We start from the raw sequence: 19310 nt of genomic DNA, 5'->3' as shown, positions 1-19310 counted from the left end.
TTAATCCAATTGAGAACCTGTGGTCAGACTTGAAGATTGCTGTTCACCAGAGGAAACCATCTAACTTAAACGAGAAGGTTTGACTTGCGTAAACAGCAAAAATCCCAGTGGCAAGATGTGGAAAGCTCATAGAGACTTATCCAAAGAGACTTGCAGCTGTAATTGCCATAAAAGGAGGCTCTACAAAGTACTGACATTAGGGGGGGTGAATAGTTATGTACACTGAAGTTTTCAGTTATTTTGTCATATTGCTTCACAATAAAAAGAAAACTAAATGTTCACAGTTGCAGGCATGTTCTTTACACGAACTGATGTATACCCTAATAAAACCCAGTGAAAAGCCAGGTTGTATGAAAAAAAGTGGTTTGGTACCATGTTAGCTAGTAGATAAAAAGATATAGAGCAGGGGTGTCAAACTGCATTCCTCGAGGGCTGCAAACAGGTCATGTTTTCAGGATTTCCTTGTACTGCACAGGTGATAATTTAATCACCTAAACACATAATGATTACAGCACCTTATGCAACGCTAAGGAAATCTTGAAAACACGCATGGTTTGCGGCCCTCGAGGAATGCAGTTTGACACCCCTGATATAGAGTGCTCTCAGTGGGAGAAACAAAATAGGAATCTTATGGGTGTGATAACTTTTAATGGCTAACAAAATATAGTGAATGATGTTACAAAGCAAGACTTTGGTTGCCTAGCAACCCGGCAACCCCCACATGCACTTATGCTGGCTAAAAGATGTAAATCATTCAACTGCAGCAAGAAAAACTAAATCTCCGAGCACTAAAAAATACTCGGAGGACCCCCGAGCATGCTCGAGATATCTCGAGTAACGAGTATATTCACTCATCACTAGTAGTATCGTCAGAAAAGGTCTGACTCACAGTTCAAATTTCAATTCACTCCAAAGGTACTTGATGGGGTTTAAGCCAGGATTCTGTTCAGGCTCCTTACCCAGGTTCCTTTACACCCGTCTTGTTTAACCATGCTTTTTGGATCTTGCTTTTGTGTGACATAGCACAATTATGCTGGAATAAGAAAGATCCTTCTGTACAAAGTTGGCTGTATTCAATTGGCTAAATTGTGTTTGCATGCTGTAGTTTGAACATAGCCCATCACTGAAAATCAGGTCATAGAGTCCATACCTTTAAATGCGTTCATTATCCCACTGCCCTCCAGTCACTTCATAGTATTTCCTGAGCATCCACCAAACAAAGAGAGGTTTATCCATTTGACTGCCAGATATGGGACTGGATTTGCACATAGCAACCAAGGTTATTATGGGAATGGGTTAACTGTAGTGTTGAGCATTCCGATACCGCAAGTATCGGGTATCGGCCGATACTTGCGGTATCGGAATTCCGATACCGAGATCCGATACTTTTGTGGTATCGGGTATCGGTATCGGATCCATAGGGATGTGTAAAATAAAGAATTCAAATAAAAAATATTGATATATTCACCTCTCCGGTGGCCCCTGGACATCACGCTGGTAACCGGCAGGCTTCTGTGTTTAAAATGAGCGCCTTTAGGACCTGCGAATGACGTCGCGGCTTCTGATTGGTCGCGTGCCGCTCATATGACCAGAAGCCGCGACGTCATTCTCATTCACTAAACTCCTAATTCTAGGAATTAAGGAACTGCGAATGACGTCGCGGCTTGATGAGCGGCACGCGACCAATCAGAAGCCGCGACGTCATTCGCAGGTCCTAAAGGCGCTCATTTTAAACACAGAAGCCTGCCGGTTACCAGCGTGATGTTCAGGGGCCGCCGGAGAGGTGAATATATCAATATTTTTTATTTTAATTCTTTATTTTACACATCCCTATGGATCCCAGGGCCTGAAGGAGAGTTTCCTCTCCTTCGGACCCTGGGAACCATCAGGATACCTTCCGATACTTGGTGTGCCCTTGACTTGTATTGGTATCGGATATCGGTATCGGCGATATCCGATATTTTTCGGGTATCGGCCGATACTATCCGATACCGATACTTTCAAGTATCGGACGGTATCGCTCAACACTAGTTAACTGTAGTATGAAGACAGGTTATCAAACTTAGGGTTATTCAGTTTGGAAAAGCGAAGGCTTAGGGGTAATCTTTTACAATGAATAAATATATGATAGGACAGTGGAGAGAACGTTTTAATGAGCTTACGCATGCAATGGTAACAAGGGGGCATCCTCTAAGTCTAGAGGAAAGAAGGATTAATCACAGATGCAGATTATTTACTGTAAGAGCAGTGAGACTATAGCATTCTTTTCCATATGATGAAGTAATGAAACAAAAAAACTTAGCCAGAGCACAAACTCATGATCGAAATTGTTAGCACTAATGAAATTATTCCTGATATTGAAGAATTTCTATTAGAAAACTATTGCAATTACAATAAACGCATATTTCCTTTGCATTTGTTGGAACAACTCCCCCCCCCCAAAAAAAAAAAAAGAAAAAAACAGAAAAAAGGCAAATTGGACAACATTTTACACAAAAGCCCAAAAAAGGCTGGCCATAATTATTGGCACTGTCAACTTAATATTTGGTTACACACCCTTTGGAATAAATAACTGCAATCAGTCACTTACTATTACCATCAACAAGTGTGTTACATCTCTCAACTGGAATTGTGTACCACTTTTCTCTTGCAAACTGCTCCAGATCTCTCGTATTTGTAGGGTGCCTTCTCCCAACAGCAATTTTAATATCTCTACACAGTTGTTTAATGGGATTTAAATCAAGACTCATTGCTGACAACTTCCGAATTATCGAGCACTTTGTTTCCATCTATTTCTGGGTGATTCTTGTAGTATGGTTGGGGTCATTGTCCTGCTGGAAGACCCATGACCTAGAATGCAAAACCAAGCTTTTTGACACTGGGAAGTACATTGGTATCTAAAATCCTTTGGTAATCTTCAGATTTCATGGTTCCTTGCACACAGTCAAGGCACCCAGTGCCAGAGGCAGCCATAAAACCCGAAACCATCTTTGAAACTAAATCTTATTTGACTGAAGGTACTGTGTTCTTTTCTTTGTAGGCCTAACTCTGTTTTTGTAAAAAAAAAAAAGTAGAATGATGTGCTTTACCAAAAAGCTCTATCTTGGTTTCATCTGTCCAAAAGGCGCTTTTCCAAAAGAATTTTGGCTTACTCATGTTCATTTTGTCAAACTGCAATCTGCCTTTTTTATGTCTGTGTGTCAGCAGTGGGGTCCTCCTCGGTCTCCTGCCATAGCGTTTAATTTCATTCAAATGTCGGATAATTTGAGCTGACAGTGATAAACCCTGAGCATGCAGGACAGCTTAAATTTCTTTGGAATTTGATTGGGGCCGCTTAACCATCATCCAGACTATAATGCATCGCAAGCTCTCATTAAATTTTCTCTGCTGTCCACGTCCAGGGAGACCCGCTACAGTGCCTTGGGATATCAACTTCTTGATTATGCTGAGCAAAGGACCATCAAGATCTCTGGAAATGGATTTGTAGCATTCAGAGTGTTTATAATTTTGGTTCTCAAGTCCTCAGACAGTTTTCTTCTCTTCTAGCTGTTCTCTATATATAGTGTTTCACACACAGAAGTACAATGCAAACAATGAGTCAACTTCTCCCCTTTTTATCTGGTATCAGGTGTGATTTTCATATTGCCCACACCTGTTACTTTCTACAGGTGAGTTTGAATGAGCATCACATGCTTGAAACAGAGTTGTTTACCCAAAATCTTGAAACGGTGTCAACAATTCTGATCAGCCCTTTTTATAGTTTGTGTGAAATTATGTCCACTTTGCCTTTTTTCCTGTTTTGTTGTGTTATTTCAATACATACAAAGGAAATAAACGCTTGAATAACAAAGCATGTACAATTGCAATAATTTTCTAGGAGAAAAACTTAATTTTCTGGAACAAAAACCAAGGGTGCAAACACTTTCGGCCATGACTGTATAATGGTATAAGTGCAATGCATAGGTGTACATTCACACTGCAGGCACTCATAAACAGAACCTAAAATAAAAACAGTCTGAGGAAATATCCTGCAGTGATGATATTGTAATTAGAGATGGGCTAACCCAAACAGTAAATTTCAGCTTCCGTGCCGAACACCTACTGTTCGGGCATGGACTCCAAACTCAAACTTTTTTAAACTGTTAAGCTGAACATGCTGAACTCAAACATACAGGGGTTCGCCCATCTCTAATTTTAATGTTTGATAGTATTATTTTTTACTGTATTCATTTATAAAAGGCTATCTCTATAGCTTAAAAGGTGCAAATGAATTTAGTTTGACCGACACCACCATTGTAAGTCTACAGAGTTCGCTTGACTATTGTCTTCATTGTATGCACTTCGTTGCATCCTCTGCCTCACTGGATTAAGGTACCTTCACACTCAGCAAATTTATAATGAGAACGACAACGATCCGTGACGTTGCAGCGTCCTGGATAGCGATCTCGTTGTGTTTGACACGCAGCAGCGATCAGGATCCCGCTGTGCCTTCGCTGGTCGGAGCTAGAAGTCCAGAACTTTATTTGGTCGTCAGCTAGGCGTGTATGGTCATATTTGACAGCAAAAGCAACGATGCCTACAATGTTTTTACATGGAGCTAACAACCAGCGAGAACGATAAGTGAGTCGCCGTTACGTCACTGGATCGCTCCTGCATCTCTCTGGTGTTGCCGTGTTTGACGTTTCTACACCGACCTAAATAGCGACGCTGCAGCGATCGGCTCGTTGTCTATATCGCTGCAGCGTCGCTGAGTGTGACGATACCTTTACTCATTGGATTGGGTTTTTTCTTTTCATCATTTGTTGGCTTTAGAAATATTACAATGGCCTCATGCCTCTTTTCCTTCTTTTTTTCTACAGAGATAATCAATCAACCATAGGCTCTGTAATGAGTGTGGGAAAATCGGAGAGTATCCGATCCTGGGGTGGATCATCAGCTAGCTGGGCATCACCAACTGGTGGAAGTGTTTGTGGGCGCCAGTCAACACAATCAACATCTGATATACTCAGCATTCACAGTTTAAGGTAATCAATTTTGTCATACTGGTTTAAAAGCTTTTATTTTATACTGTTGTATTATACACATTTATGAGGAAACAGAAGAAACACACAATATACATAGATCAAGTTATACTTTTTTAAGTTGCAATCACCACTATCTCTATTTTTTGTTGCTCCATTGTATTTCATTAAGTTTGTTCACAAGATGTGAGAGTATATAAGGTGTCAGGGTATGTAGTAATTGGATAAGTAGATTGGTCATACAAAACATTTTATTCCTGCTATAATAAATAAATCTGTACTGCATACAACCTATTATACGCTACTAAAATCAAACGTTACATAAATCAAGTAAATGGAAATGGTAAATATGAGCGTTGTATGGGATATTTTCACTAGCTACCAGATACTAGAAGAATGCTAGGCAATGACAAAGGAAAGATTGTTCCCAGCCTTAATGTATTTCTCGTGTCATCTTTGAAATGATTAAGGTATTTTATGCACTGTAATCGATATTGTGATTAATAACTGCAATCATTAAAATCACAGAATTTTCTTTATGATGAGAAATGTACTTTTTTTCCATAATCACTTCTCTCAAGAAGTTCTTGTGCATGAAGTATATCCAAGACTTTGCTACACATAAAATGACTCTGTGCTTGAAGATCAGTGAAAGGTGAACAGTGTTGGATGCATTCATGATGGCCCTACACTTTTATTGTTAGGAAATCATCATAAATAGCCATCCTCTGCAAAGAAATCAAGAGAAGTCATGTGCAAGCTCAGAGTTATTTCTCAGGGAAAATGATTTGTGAGGCTTGAAATGCAATTTCCCTGTTTAGACTTTAAGACTTTGTTGACAAATGTCTGATGATGCCATGAACAGAAAAGTATCTAAACTGAAACTTTACAAGTTTTTTTTTCCTTTTTACTATCAGTCAGAACCAACATGACATACACAGCTTCAAGTATTTTGCAAGCACCTAAATGTGGCTTTTAACTCCAATGAGATACATACTTGTAGGAATACATTTTATGAGTGTCGAATAGTGGAATAAAGCTAGAGGTAAAGAGATCAAAGTTTTTTGTTTATTCTTCACATATACAGTACTTTTATTTTGAGACAAAACCCCATAAAAATAAGTAACTTATACTTGCACCCCCTACCGTAGTCTGGTCCATTGGCTGAGACAGTTTAGTTTGTCTACATTGGCATAGCAGAGATTGATTGATGGTTGAACAAATGTTGAGCAATTCATAGTCTGGTGAACAATTTTTTCACAGATGAAGCCATGCACATTTTAGCCCATATTGGCAGTCACAATAGTTGAAACTACCGATACATTTTCAATGTCAGTGGGAAACGGACAGCCAAACACTGTAGGAAAGTTCAGAGATATTCATCGAAGACAGATATTTTAGTCTGTAGAGAGTATGTGATTTTTTAAGAACGACTTAGGGTATTTCCATTTGATGACCATCTGTCATAGTTCTGTTATAACTTATAACGATGCTTCATTGATAAGTTTCTTCTGACAGCTCTTGTTACTGTATTCTAGCGATCTGCTAACCTAGTTCTGCTAGATATAAGCAAATCTTTTGAAATTCAATTTAGCCAGCTATGCCATATTTAGAAAAAAAATTGTGGAGGATTGATTCTCAAATATTGCAAAGCTTCCAAATTCCCTGAAAGATACAGTATGTATAAAACTATGATGGCCTCCTATGGCCATGTTCAGCCCCTTTCAAGTTCTTTAAAGCAAATACAGCCTTAGTAATGTCAAAGTGACTTTAACAATTAAGGCTGTGGGTAAACAAATGCAAACCATTCTTTACCGGTGTGCTGTTACAAACTGTCTGTACAATTCACTTAGTATTTTATGATTTTCTTTTCTGTTCTCCAATTCCAATATTGTGAACTCTGATGTCCTCTCACTATTAAGAGTCCTTCCAAAATAGCTGCTGCATTCCTGCCTAAGCTTTTATACAGGAATATGATGTGATATGTGAAAGACTTCTTGCTGAAGTGTGTCTAGTTGCATCTGAGGTTATGTCTCTGCCTGATGCAATCATTTGCATTGTCTAAAATGGTGGTAGGCATTGTTAGTGAATTGTGTGAAATGAAATGTAAATTGTTCAAATTCACTGAGTCGAGTGAATTTCCCAACATTTGTCACAATTCTGTCCACATTGTATCAAATTGCTCATTTCTAGTTGTTATGGATCTGCAACACAGGACTAAGGTAGAAGGGGGAAAACTGACCCTGCACTATGACTAGGCTGAAACCCTACGATGGAGGTTAATCTCAAGTGAAGACCTATAGATAAGGGGAAGGGGTACCCTAAAAGAACTAAGGACTGGGTACAAAAACGGGTCACCTCCTAGTAGAAAACACAGAGAAGGCTGCAGAAACTAATAGAAAACAGAAACTAAGGCTAGCAGAACCAAAGGTACCAGTAATGCACAATTAGCACACACAGAACACTTAGCAAAGCACCAAGCTAGAGCTCAAGCAGATTAACACTGTTGTCCAGCAAGGACTGGGAGGCAGGTGCTGGTTAATAAAGAGTGAAGCAAACACCAGACCCAAGACAAACCCAGCACCAGAGGAAAAAGACCAGCAGCCATAACTCCACAAGAAAATGGTGGATAGTAGCAAACTAAACAGATTCTAACAGTACCTCCCCTTTAACGAGGATCCCCCGGATCCTCTAGGCCAGGCCTTATTCAGAAATCTCCTGTGAAAAGCCTTAATTAACCTTGAGGCTGAGACATCTACAGCTTTCACCCAGAAATTGTCCTCGGACCAAAATTCTTCCAGGACACATAATACTGTAACCCTCCTGTATGCCACCTGGAATCAAGAATGCGTGAAATCTCAAACTCGCATTGCTCATCAATTGGAGGAGCAGACGGCATAGCCACCTTATCTGGCATGTCAACCTTCTTCAGCAAAGATTCATGAAAAACTGAATTAATTTTCCAGGACAAAGGAATGTCTAATCTCACTGCTTCTGAATTAACAATGTGAACCACTTTGAAAGGTCCTGCAAACTTCGTCCTCAACTTTTTAGAAGGCATCTTCAAACGCAGATTCCTAGAGGACAACCAAACCATGTCCCCAACAACAAACCTCACCTCCCTTCCACTCTTGTCAAAACATTTCTTAGACCTTCTATTAGCCTGTTTAAGATTATGGTGCACACTCGTCCAAACCCTTTCCAAATTTCCAGAAAAACACTCCTCCTCAGGCACCGCCACCTTAATCCTAGAAAAAGGACCAAAAGATGGATTCTTTCCAGTACAACAAAAGAAAGGAGAACACTCAGCCGAATAAGACGTAGGATTATTGAGAGCAAACTCAGCTAATGGTAAATATTCCGACCACATCTCCTGATTGTCCACTACAAAACATCTCAAAAACTGCTTAATGTCCTGGTTATTCCTCTCGATCTATCCATGGGACTGCGGATGATAGCCCAATGAAAATGACAAATGAATCTTAAGTCTGTCACAAAAGGCATGCCAAAAGTGAGCCACAAACTGTGGTCCCCTATCGGAGACAATGTCGGTGGGAACACCATGGAGTCTGACAATCTCTTTCACAAATGCCCTGGCAAGTGTCTTAGCGCAGGGTAATATATTGAATGGGACCAGATGACACATCTTACTAAACAAGTACACAACGACCCAGATAACAGAAAAACCCTCAGAGACTGGCATGTCGGTGATAAAATCCATTGCAAGATGCGTCCATGGAGAACTAGGAACCCCTAATGGGCAAAGCAACCCTGGCACCGAAGCATGAGAAGCCTTAGACCTAGCTCACATGGTACACTGACGCACCCACTTGACAATTTCTCTTAGTCACCCCAGCCACCAGAAACTCCGACTGATCAACTTTCTTGTTTCGACAATCCCTGGATGACCCGCCAAACAAGACTCATGACATTCCATAAACAAACCTCTCCTCAGGGCTTCAGGCACAAATAATTTCCCATACGAAGTGTTGGTGCCATATCCTGAGCTTTAAGAATGCTATTTTCCAACTCAGAACCCAATGCTGCCATGACCACCCCTCTCTGCAGAATAGATTCTTCCTTCTCAGTATTAACCGCTGGGGAGAAACTTTGAGACAAAGCATCAGCTTTAACATTTTTTTGTCCCAGGGATATATGTCACAGAGAAATGGAACCGGGCAACAAACAATGCCCACCAAGCTTGACGGGCATTCAAATGTTTAGCAGCATCCTGGTAAATCAGGTTCTTATGATCAGTAAAGACTTGTATAGGATGTCTAGCGCCCTCCAAAAAATGTCACCAATGCTCAAACGCAAGTTTAATAGCCAGCAATTCTCAGTTCCCAACATCATAGCTGAGCTCCGCCTCTGAAATTTTTTTAGAAAAGAAAGCTCAGGGATGCACCCCATCCTCCCCCTCCTGGGATAGAACAGCCCCCACTCCTACTGATGAGGCATCCAGCTCTACCAGAAAGGGCTTAGTCTCATCTGTCTGGATCAAAACAGGAGCAGAGCTAAACCTTTCCTTGAGATGCTCAAATGCCTTAATAGCCTCAGGGGACCATTTGGACAGTATTGGAACCCTTCCTAGTAAGATCAGTAAGGGGTTTTGCAATAACAGAAAAATTCTTTATGAATTTTCTATAATAATTAGCAAACCCCCAAAATCTCTGAATCGACTTCAAGCATTCAGGTCTAGGCCGCTCCAATACCGCCTGAACCTTTACCGGGTCCATCTCAAAACCATCACTGGAAACAAAGTGTTAGGGCTGGCGGAACGCACCGAGTAAATAGTGAGATGTTATTTGGTGCGTTTGCAGCCCGGGGTCCACCGTGCAGGAGAGAACCTGCTGCTGGCAAATGGCGGCCCTATATGGTGGTAGAAGTGAACTCTGTTACTTCACAGAGTCGCCTAAAGAAAGCACTGTGTCCTGTTTAACTCACAGGAGTACACAGCAACTGCCGAGCAGATAGCAGTTTGTGGTTACGCAATCAAAGAGGCAATCATACAATCTCCTCACCGGAGGAGCCGGTATTCTAGGGGCTTATTTCAGCCGCGTCCCTTAGAACATATACACGTAACCACACTGGCGCAAAGCACATAACTTAGATTTGATACTAGCGCATAAGCGTGCGGTCATGCAAACCTTTTATAGCTGCAGCAAGTACAGGACCTTCCCAGAAGGATGAATGGGAGACTGCCACAGAAGTTGAGCACCTTCAGGACCTTCTTGGAGGACCAATGGGATTTGCTGCAGTGTCTAAGCATGTGACCCTTGATCTCCAACGAGAGATCTTACCCTGGGCATGCTCAGAAGGGGAGATTTAGTACTTAGTCCCAAAAACGTCTGCTTGCCGCTGCCCAGTACTGGCCACAATGGCAGAAGCTGGAAAGGCAGCAATAACCCTTTGCACAGAGTCAGACTGAGCGAGATGATGGGACCGACATCTCCGCTGAGCAGGTTCCACTGTGGCAGGAGAAGAATGGGAGACCACAGTGGAGATGGCCCAAGATTCCCCCTGTGCAGAGGCGGGAGCTCAAGCCCTAACACAAAGTCCCCTAAAAAACTAATTTTCTGTACCGCAAACTCGCATTTCTCCAATTTAGCAAAGAGTGTGTTTTCTCTTAGAATCTGCAGAACCTCACGAACTCTCTGCCAATGCGACTCCAGATCTGGCGAATAGATCAAAATATCATCCAAATAAACAATCATACTCCTACCGATCAACGGCCTTAGGATGTCGTTAAGGCATAACTAGACACTCAAAATGACCTTCCAGGGTATTAAAGGTTGTCTTCCATTCATCACCTTCGTTAACCCCCAGCAAATTATATGCCCCACGGAGATTGATCTTAGAGAACCACTTGGCTCCAACTAATTGGCGAAACAAATCCAGAATTAGCAGCAAGGGGTAAGGATTGTGCACAGTGATCTTATTAATCTCCCTGAAATCCAGACATGGCCTAACACCCCCATCTTTTTTTGGACAAAAAAGAACCCCACTGCCACAGGGGACTTAGAGGGTCTTATATGACCTGCAGCAAGACTAGTCTCTGCAGGTATTCCTTTAAGGGCTCCCTCTCGGGAATCGTCAGCTTAAATAAATGACTCTTAGGTAGAGTAGCACCTGGGACAAACTCAGCGTAATCGTAATCTCTATGAGGAGGGAGAGCTTGTGACTCCACTTCTGAAAAGACTTTCCAGAATTTCTGAATAGCTTCAGGTAGCTCTTTTTTCTCAACAGCAGCAATGTGTACATCACAATATTTCCCATAACACTCCTGACCCCAGGATCTTATCGAACTTGACAACTAGTCCAGTACAGGATTGTGCATTTTTAACCAGGATAACCCCAGGACAACTGGAAAAGGCAATTTATCAAGTACAAACAAATCTAAAGATTCCTGGTGTTCCATATTCACAATGAGTGGAAACCCGATGACCTTTCGAGAAACACACCCATGCTCTAGAGAAGTGTTATCAATCACCACTACAGGAAAAGGGCATGATAAAGGTTCAGAATCAATCTTATACTTGGCTAGAAATTGTTGATCAATCAAATTAAGTGCAGAACCTCAGTCCACCATCACTTGAAAATCAATCGAATGACCACAACAGGTAGAACTACCAGAAAAAAAAACTCCTGCTGACCATAAAAATGAAATACGAAAGGAAGGGTTATTCTGATTGATCTTTTTTCTCTTTTCCTTGTCTATGCATCCTTCACATTGCTTAATAAAATGGTCAGCCTTACCACAATAAAGACATAGCCCCTCTGAGAATTTTCTCTGCCTTTCCTGGGAAAGAGAGGACATTGCCCCAAGTTGCATCGGCTCCCCACAGTCAACGGGGCTCTCCAGCAAAATTGAAACCTCCTCATTCTGTCTACTTTTTAATCTTCTATCCACCCGGATAGCTAATTGCATAGCAGCCTCAAGCATAGCAGGTGCAGGATATGCAATGAGCAAATCTTTAACTCTGTCATTCAAACCTGCTAAAAACTGACTCTGCAGACCATCGTCTGAACTGGGTACAATATCTCTCAGCGTCGCCAGAACCCTGCTTCAGCCGCCTGAGTTCTGCCTCGGCTGTAGTGACCTGATCAGGATCATCATATAACACCCCCATAGCAAAAAAAACGTTTCTGCAGATATCAAACTAGTGTCATCCGGACGCAATGAAAATGCCCAAACTTGGGGCTCACCTTGCAATAATGACATAATAATCCCCTCATGCTGTAATTCAACCCCTGAAGACCTGGGTCTAAGCCGAAAATAAAGTAAACATGCATTTTAAAACGAAAAAAATTCCTGCCGTTTAACAGAGAATCATTCAGGCAAACCCACCTTAGGTTCTTCAAAGCGTATTCCAGGGCAATTACTCACGTGCCGCTGTAAGCTGGCAGCTTCCAACATTAACCCTTGCAGACACTGAGCAAGATCTTGAACACTGTTCATGTTGCAGAAATCCGGGAGTTTTTTTTTTTTTTTTATACTCCTTTCTGGCTAGACAATCTGTTATGGATCTGCAACACAGGACTAAGGTAGAAGGGGAAAAACTGACCCTGCACTATGACTAGGCTGAAACCCTACGATGGAGTGGGCAACCCATTCCTTGCGAATAGACCCTCCGACGATCCTAGGTTAATCTCAAGCGAAGACCTATAGTTAAAGGGAAGGGGTACCCTAAAAGAACTAATGACTGGGTACAAAAACGGGTCACCTCCTAGTAGAAAACACAGAGAAGGCTGCAGAAACTAATAGAAAACAGAAACTAAGGCTAGCAGAACCAAAGGTACCAGTAATGCACAAATAACACACACAGAACACTAAGCAAAGCACCAAGCTAGAGCTCAAGCAGATTAACACTGTTGTCCAGCAAGGACTGGGAGGCAGGTGCTGGTTAAAAAAGAGTGAAGCAAACACCTGACCCAAGACAAACCCAGCACCAGAGGAAAAAGACCAGCAGCCGGAACTCCACAAGAAAATGGCAGATAGTAACAAATTAAACAGATTCCAACACTAGTACCTGTTTAATCCCTTAATGACCTTTGACGTGTTATTTCCATCATAGCTCACAACCACCTCTGTGTTGCGATGAACCCGCACCTTTTTTGGTACATGATAGCTGACCTGATAAGCTGTCATGTGCCCCTACCAGTTGTGGGTGGAATCACGATCCACCTGTGAGTGTTAACTAGTTAAAGGGAACCGTTCACCTGAATTTGGCGGGACCAGTTTTTTGTCATATGGGTGGAGTTTTCTGGTGTTTGATTCACCCTTTCCTTACCTGCTGGCTGCATGCTGGCCGCAATATTGGATTGAAGTTCATTCTATGTCCTCCGTAGTACACACCTGCGCAAGGCAAAACACACACACACACACACAGTATACGCCGTATGCACCACACACACTGTATATGCTGTACGCACCACGCACAGACACACACACACGCTGTATATGCTGTACACACCACACTCACTCACACACACACACACACTGTATGCGCCGTACACAGCCTCTTGTGTGGTACCACCAGCGGAACAACATCGCGAACATTGTCATGATTCCAATGGCAGGGAATCACAAAAGGACAAGCACCAACGAGCTCTAGGGTGATGGAACCTGAGCTGACCGCGACCCTAAACCTGAACACACAAATAACAATAGCCGGGGAACGTGCCTACGTTGATCCTAGACGTCTCTCACCAGCCGAAGATCTAACTTCCCCTATTAGAAGAAACACAGACCTCTCTTGCCTCCAGAGAAATACCCCACAGAAATAGTAGCCCCCCACATATAATGACGGTGAAATGAGAGGAAGGCACATACACAGTATGAAAACAGATTCAGCAAAATGAGGCCTGCTAAAACTAGATAGCAGAGGATACAAAAGTAAACTGCGTGGTCAGCAAAAAACCCTTCAAAAAACCATCCTGTAATTACTTGAACTCATGTTCCAACTCATGGAACATGAGGAGCAATTACAGCCCACTAAAGCAACCAGCAGCAAAGAGACAATTATATGCAAGCTGGACAAGACAAAAATAAAGCAAAACGTGGAACAAGAAAATCAAAACTTAGCTTGTCCTGAAGATTACTGAAGCCAGAAGCTGAGGTAACAAAACACTCTGATAACCTTGATAGCCGGAGGGGAAATGACAAGAAAGCCCGGTTAAATAGGAAACTCCCAAATCCTAATAGAACAGGTGGACACCAGAGACAGCAGAACACAAATCACCCAGTACCATCAGTAACCACCAGAGGGAGTCCAAAAACAGAACTCACAACAGTACCCCCCCCCTTGAGGAGGGGTCACCGAACTCTCACGAGAACCACCAGGGCGACCAGGATGAGCCCTATGAAAAGCGCGGACCAAATCATCAGCATGAACATCAGAGGCAACCACCCAAGAATTATCCTCCTGACCATAACCCTTCCACTTGACCAAATATTGGAGTTTCCGTCTGGAAACACGAGAATCCAAGATCTTCTCCACAACATACTCCAATTCTCCCTCCACCAGCACCGGAGCAGGAGGCTCAAGCGAAGGAACAACAGGTACCTCATACCTCCGCAACAACGACCGATGGAACACATTATGAATAGCAAACGATGCCGGGAGATCCAAACGAAACGACACAGGGTTAAGAATTTCCAAGATCCTATAAGGACCGATGAACCGAGGCTTGAACTTAGGAGAAGAGACCTTCATAGGAACAAAACGAGAAGACAACCACACCAAGTCCCCAACACGAAGTCGAGGACCCACGCGGCGACGGCGATTAGCAAACTGCTGAGCCTTCTCCTGGGACAACTTCAAATTGTCCACCACATGACTCCAAATCCGATGCAACCCATCCACCACCATGTCCACTCCAGGATAATCAGAAGGCTCCACCTGACCAGAGGAAAAACGAGGATGAAACCCCGAATTACAAAAGAAAGGAGAAACCAAGGTAGCAGAACTAGCCCGATTATTAAGGGCAAACTCGGCCAGCGGCAAAAAGGTAACCCAGTCATCCTGATCAGCAGAAACAAAACACCTCAAATAAGTTTCCAAGGTCTGATTAGTTCGCTCCGTCTGGCCATTTGTCTGAGGATGGAATGCAGACGAAAAGGACAAATCAATGCCCATCTTAGCACAGAACGTCCGCCAAAATCTAGACACAAACTGGGATCCCCTGTCAGAAACAATGTTCTCCGGAATCCCATGCAAACGAACCACGTTCTGGAAAAACAGAGGGACCAACTCAGAGGAGGAAGGCAACTTAGGCAAGGGTACAAGATGAACCATTTTAGAAAAGCGGTCACACACAACCCAGATGACAGACATTTTTTGAGAGACAGGGAGATCCGAAATAAAGTCCATGGAAATGTGCGTCCAAGGCCTCTTCGGGATAGGCAAAGGTGACAACAATCTACTGGCTCGAGAACAGCAAGGCTTAGCCCGAGCACAAACCTCACAAGACTGCACAAAAGAACGCACATCCCTCGACAAGGAAGGCCACCAAAAAGACCTGGCCACCAAGTCTCTAGTACCAAATATTCCAGGATGACCTGCCAACGCAGAAGAATGGACCTCGGAGATGACTCTACTGGTCCAACTATCCGGAACAAACAGTCTCTCAGGCGGACAACGATCAGGTTTACCCACCTGAAACTCCTGCAAAGCACGTCGCAAGTCTGGGAAGACGGCCGACAAAATCACCCCATCCCTAAGGATACCAGTGGGCTCAGAATTTCCAGGGGAGTCAGGCACAAAACTCCTAGAAAGAGCATCCGCCTTCACATTCTTTGAACCTGGCAGGTATGAAACCACAAAATTGAAACGAGAGAAAAACAGTGACCAACGAGCCTGTCTAGGATTCAGACGCCTGGCAGACTCAAGGTAAATCAGATTTTTGTGATCAGTCAAGACCACCACACAATGTCTAGCACCCTCCAGCCAATGACGCCACTCCTCAAATGCCCACTTCATGGCCAAAAGTTCCCGATTACCCACATCATAATTCCGCTCAGCGGGCGAAAATTTTCTAGAAAAGAATGCACATGGCTTCATCACCGAGCAATCGGAGCTTCTCTGTGACAAAACCGCCCCCGCTCCAGTCTCGGAAGCATCAACCTCAACTTGGAAAGGAAGCGAAACATCAGGCTGACGCAACACAGGAGCAGAAGAAAACTGGCGTTTAAGTTCCTGAAAGGCCTCCACAGCCGCAGGAGACCAATCAGCAACATCAGCACCCTTCTTAGTCAAATCCGTCAAAGGCTTAACAACACTAGAAAAATTAGTTATAAAACGACAATAGAAATTAGCAAAGCCCAAGAACTTCTGCAGACTCTTAAGAGATGCAGGCTGCGTCCAGTCACAAATAGCCCGAACCTTGACGGGATCTATCTCAATAGTAGAAGGGGAAAAAATATACCCCAAGAAAGAAATCTTCTGGACTCCAAAGAGACACTTTGAGCCCTTTACAAACAAGGAATTAGCCCGCAGGACCTGAAACACCTTCCTGACCTGCTGAACATGAGACTCCCAGTCATCAGAAAAAAACAAAATATCATCCAAATACACAATCATAAATTTATCCAGATATTGACGGAAAATATCGTGCATAAAGGACTGGAAGACTGAAGGAGCATTAGAAAGTCCGAAAGGCATTACCAAATACTCAAAATGGCCCTCAGGCGTATTAAATGCGGTTTTCCACTCATCACCTTGCTTTATTCGTATAAGATTATACGCACCCCGAAGATCAATCTTAGTGAACCATTTAGCCCCCTTAATGCGAGCAAACAAATCAGTCAACAAAGGCAAAGGATACTGATATTTTACGGTAATCTTATTCAAAAGACGATAATCTATACAAGGCCTCAAGGACCCATCTTTTTTGGCCACGAAAAAAAAACCTGCTCCCAAAGGGGACGAAGATGGACGGATATGTCCCTTTTCCAAGGACTCCTTAACATAATCCCGCATAGCAGTATGCTCTGGCACTGACAGATTGAACAAACGACCTTTAGGAAATTTACTACCAGGAATTAAATCTATAGCACAATCGCAATCCCTGTGAGGAGGAAGCGAACTGAGCTTAGGCTCCTCAAAAACATCCCGATAATCAGACAAAAATACAGGAACCTCAGAAAGAGTAGATGAAGCGATAGAAATCGGAGGTGCATCATCATGAACCCCCTGACATCCCCAGCTTAACACAGACATTGTTTTCCAGTCAAGGACTGGATTATGAGTTTGTAACCATGGCAGACCAAGTACTAGAACATCATGTAAATTATACAATACCAGGAAGCGAATCACCTCCTGATGAACGGGAGTCATACGCATGGTCACTTGTGTCCAGTACTGAGGTTTATTCATAGCTAAAGGTGTAGAGTCAATTCCCTTCAAAGGAATAGGGACTTCCAGAGGCTCAAGTCTAAACCCACATCGCTTGGCAAATGACCAATCCATAAGACTCAGGGCAGCGCCTGAATCTACATAGGCATCAACGGAAATGGATGATAATGAGCAAATCAGAGTCACAGACAGAATGAACTTAGACTGTAACGTACTAATGGCAACAGACTTATCAACCTTTTTTGTGCGTTTAGAGCATGCTGATATAACATGAGCTGAATCACCACAATAAAAGCACAACCCATTTTTCCGCCTATAGTTTTGCCGTTCACTTCTAGACTGAACTCTATCACATTGCATTGTCTCAAGTGCCTGTTCAGAAGACACCGCCAAATGGTGCACAGGTTTGCGCTCCCGTAAACGCCGATCAATCTGAATAGCCATAGTCATAGACTCATTCAGACCCGTAGGCGCAGGGAACCCCACCATAACATCTTTAATGGCCTCAGAAAGGCCATCTCTGAACTTTGCAGCCAGGGCGCACTCATTCCACTGAGTAAGCACTGACCATTTCTGAAATTTTTGACAATATATTTCTGCTTCATCTTGCCCCTGAGAGAGAGCTAATAAAGCTTTTTCAGCCTGAATCTCCTGGTTAGGTTCCTGATAGAGCAAACCCAATGCCAGAAAAAATGCATCCACATTAAGCAACGCAGGATCCCCTGGTGCCAATGCAAATGCCCAATTTTGAGGGTCACCCCGCAGGAAAGATATAATAATCTTAACCTGCTGAGCAGGGTCTCCAGAAGAGCGAGATTTCAAAGAAAGGAACAGCTTGCAATTGTTCCTAAAATTCAGAAAACTAGATCTATCTCCAGCAAAGAACTCTGGAATAGGAATTCTAGGTTCAGACATAGGAGCATGTACAACAAAATCTTGTATATTTTGAACCTTAGCAGCAAGATTATTCAAGCTGGAAGCTAAACTCTGGACGTCCATGATAAACAGCTAAGGTCAGAGCCATTCAAGGATTAAGAGGAGGAAAAAAAAAAAAAATCAGCCTGGCTGCAATTAAGGCTAGGCAGCAACCTCAGAGGAGAGAAAAAAAAAAAAAAAAAACTTCCTCAGACTACTTTTCCTCCTACTTGAGCCCAAACATTTTGGCCGGCTATACTGTCATGATTCCAATGGCAGGGAATCACAAAAGGACAAGCACCAACAAGCTCTAGGGTGATGGAACCTGAGCTGACCGCGACCCTAAACCTGAACACACAAATAACAATAGCCGGGGAACGTGCCTACGTTGATCCTAGACGTCTCGCACCAGCCGAAGATCTAACTTCCCCTATTAGAAGAAACACAGACCTCTCTTGCCTCCAGAGAAATACCCCACAGAAATAGCAGCCCCCCACATATAATGACGGTGAAATGAGAGGAAGGCACATACACAGTATGAAAACAGATTCAGCAAAATGAAGCTCGCTAAAACTAGATAGCAGAGGATACAAAAGTAAACTGCGCGGTCAGCAAAAAACCCTTCAAAAAACCATCCTGTAATTACTTGAACTCATGTTCCAACTCATGGAACATGAGGAGCAATTACAGCCCACTAAAGCAATCAGCAGCAAAGAGACAATTATATGCAAGCTGGACAAGACAAAAATAAAGCAAAACGTGGAACAAGAAAATCAAAACTTAGCTTGTCCTGAAGTTTACTGAAGCCAGAAGCTGAGGTAACAAAACACTCTGATAACCTTGATAGCCGGCGGGGAAATGACAAGAAAGCCCGGTTAAATAAGAAACTCCCAAATCCTAATAGAACAGGTGGACACCAGAGACAGCAGAACACAAATCACCCAGTACCATCAGTAACCACCAGAGGGAGCCCAAAAACAGAACTCACAACAGAACATGCCTCCACCGGGATCAGCCA

At 42.9% G+C, this 19310-nt stretch overlaps 1 protein-coding gene across 1 annotated transcript in view; it reads left to right on the top strand.

Moving 5' to 3' along the window:
- Positions 1 to 19310, top strand: part of MYO18B (myosin XVIIIB) — a 1113366-nt gene that overhangs the window by 988374 nt on the left and 105682 nt on the right. The window contains exon 41 of the mRNA XM_069750613.1: positions 4860 to 5024. Within this exon, the coding sequence (XP_069606714.1) occupies positions 4860 to 5024 (165 nt within the window). The remainder of the gene's footprint in view (positions 1 to 4859; positions 5025 to 19310) is intronic.

The sequence above is a fragment of the Ranitomeya imitator genome, chromosome 1, assembly GCF_032444005.1.
Source record: "Ranitomeya imitator isolate aRanImi1 chromosome 1, aRanImi1.pri, whole genome shotgun sequence".
Taxonomy (NCBI): domain Eukaryota; kingdom Metazoa; phylum Chordata; class Amphibia; order Anura; family Dendrobatidae; genus Ranitomeya; species Ranitomeya imitator.
This window is presented reverse-complemented; position numbering and strand designations above follow the sequence as displayed.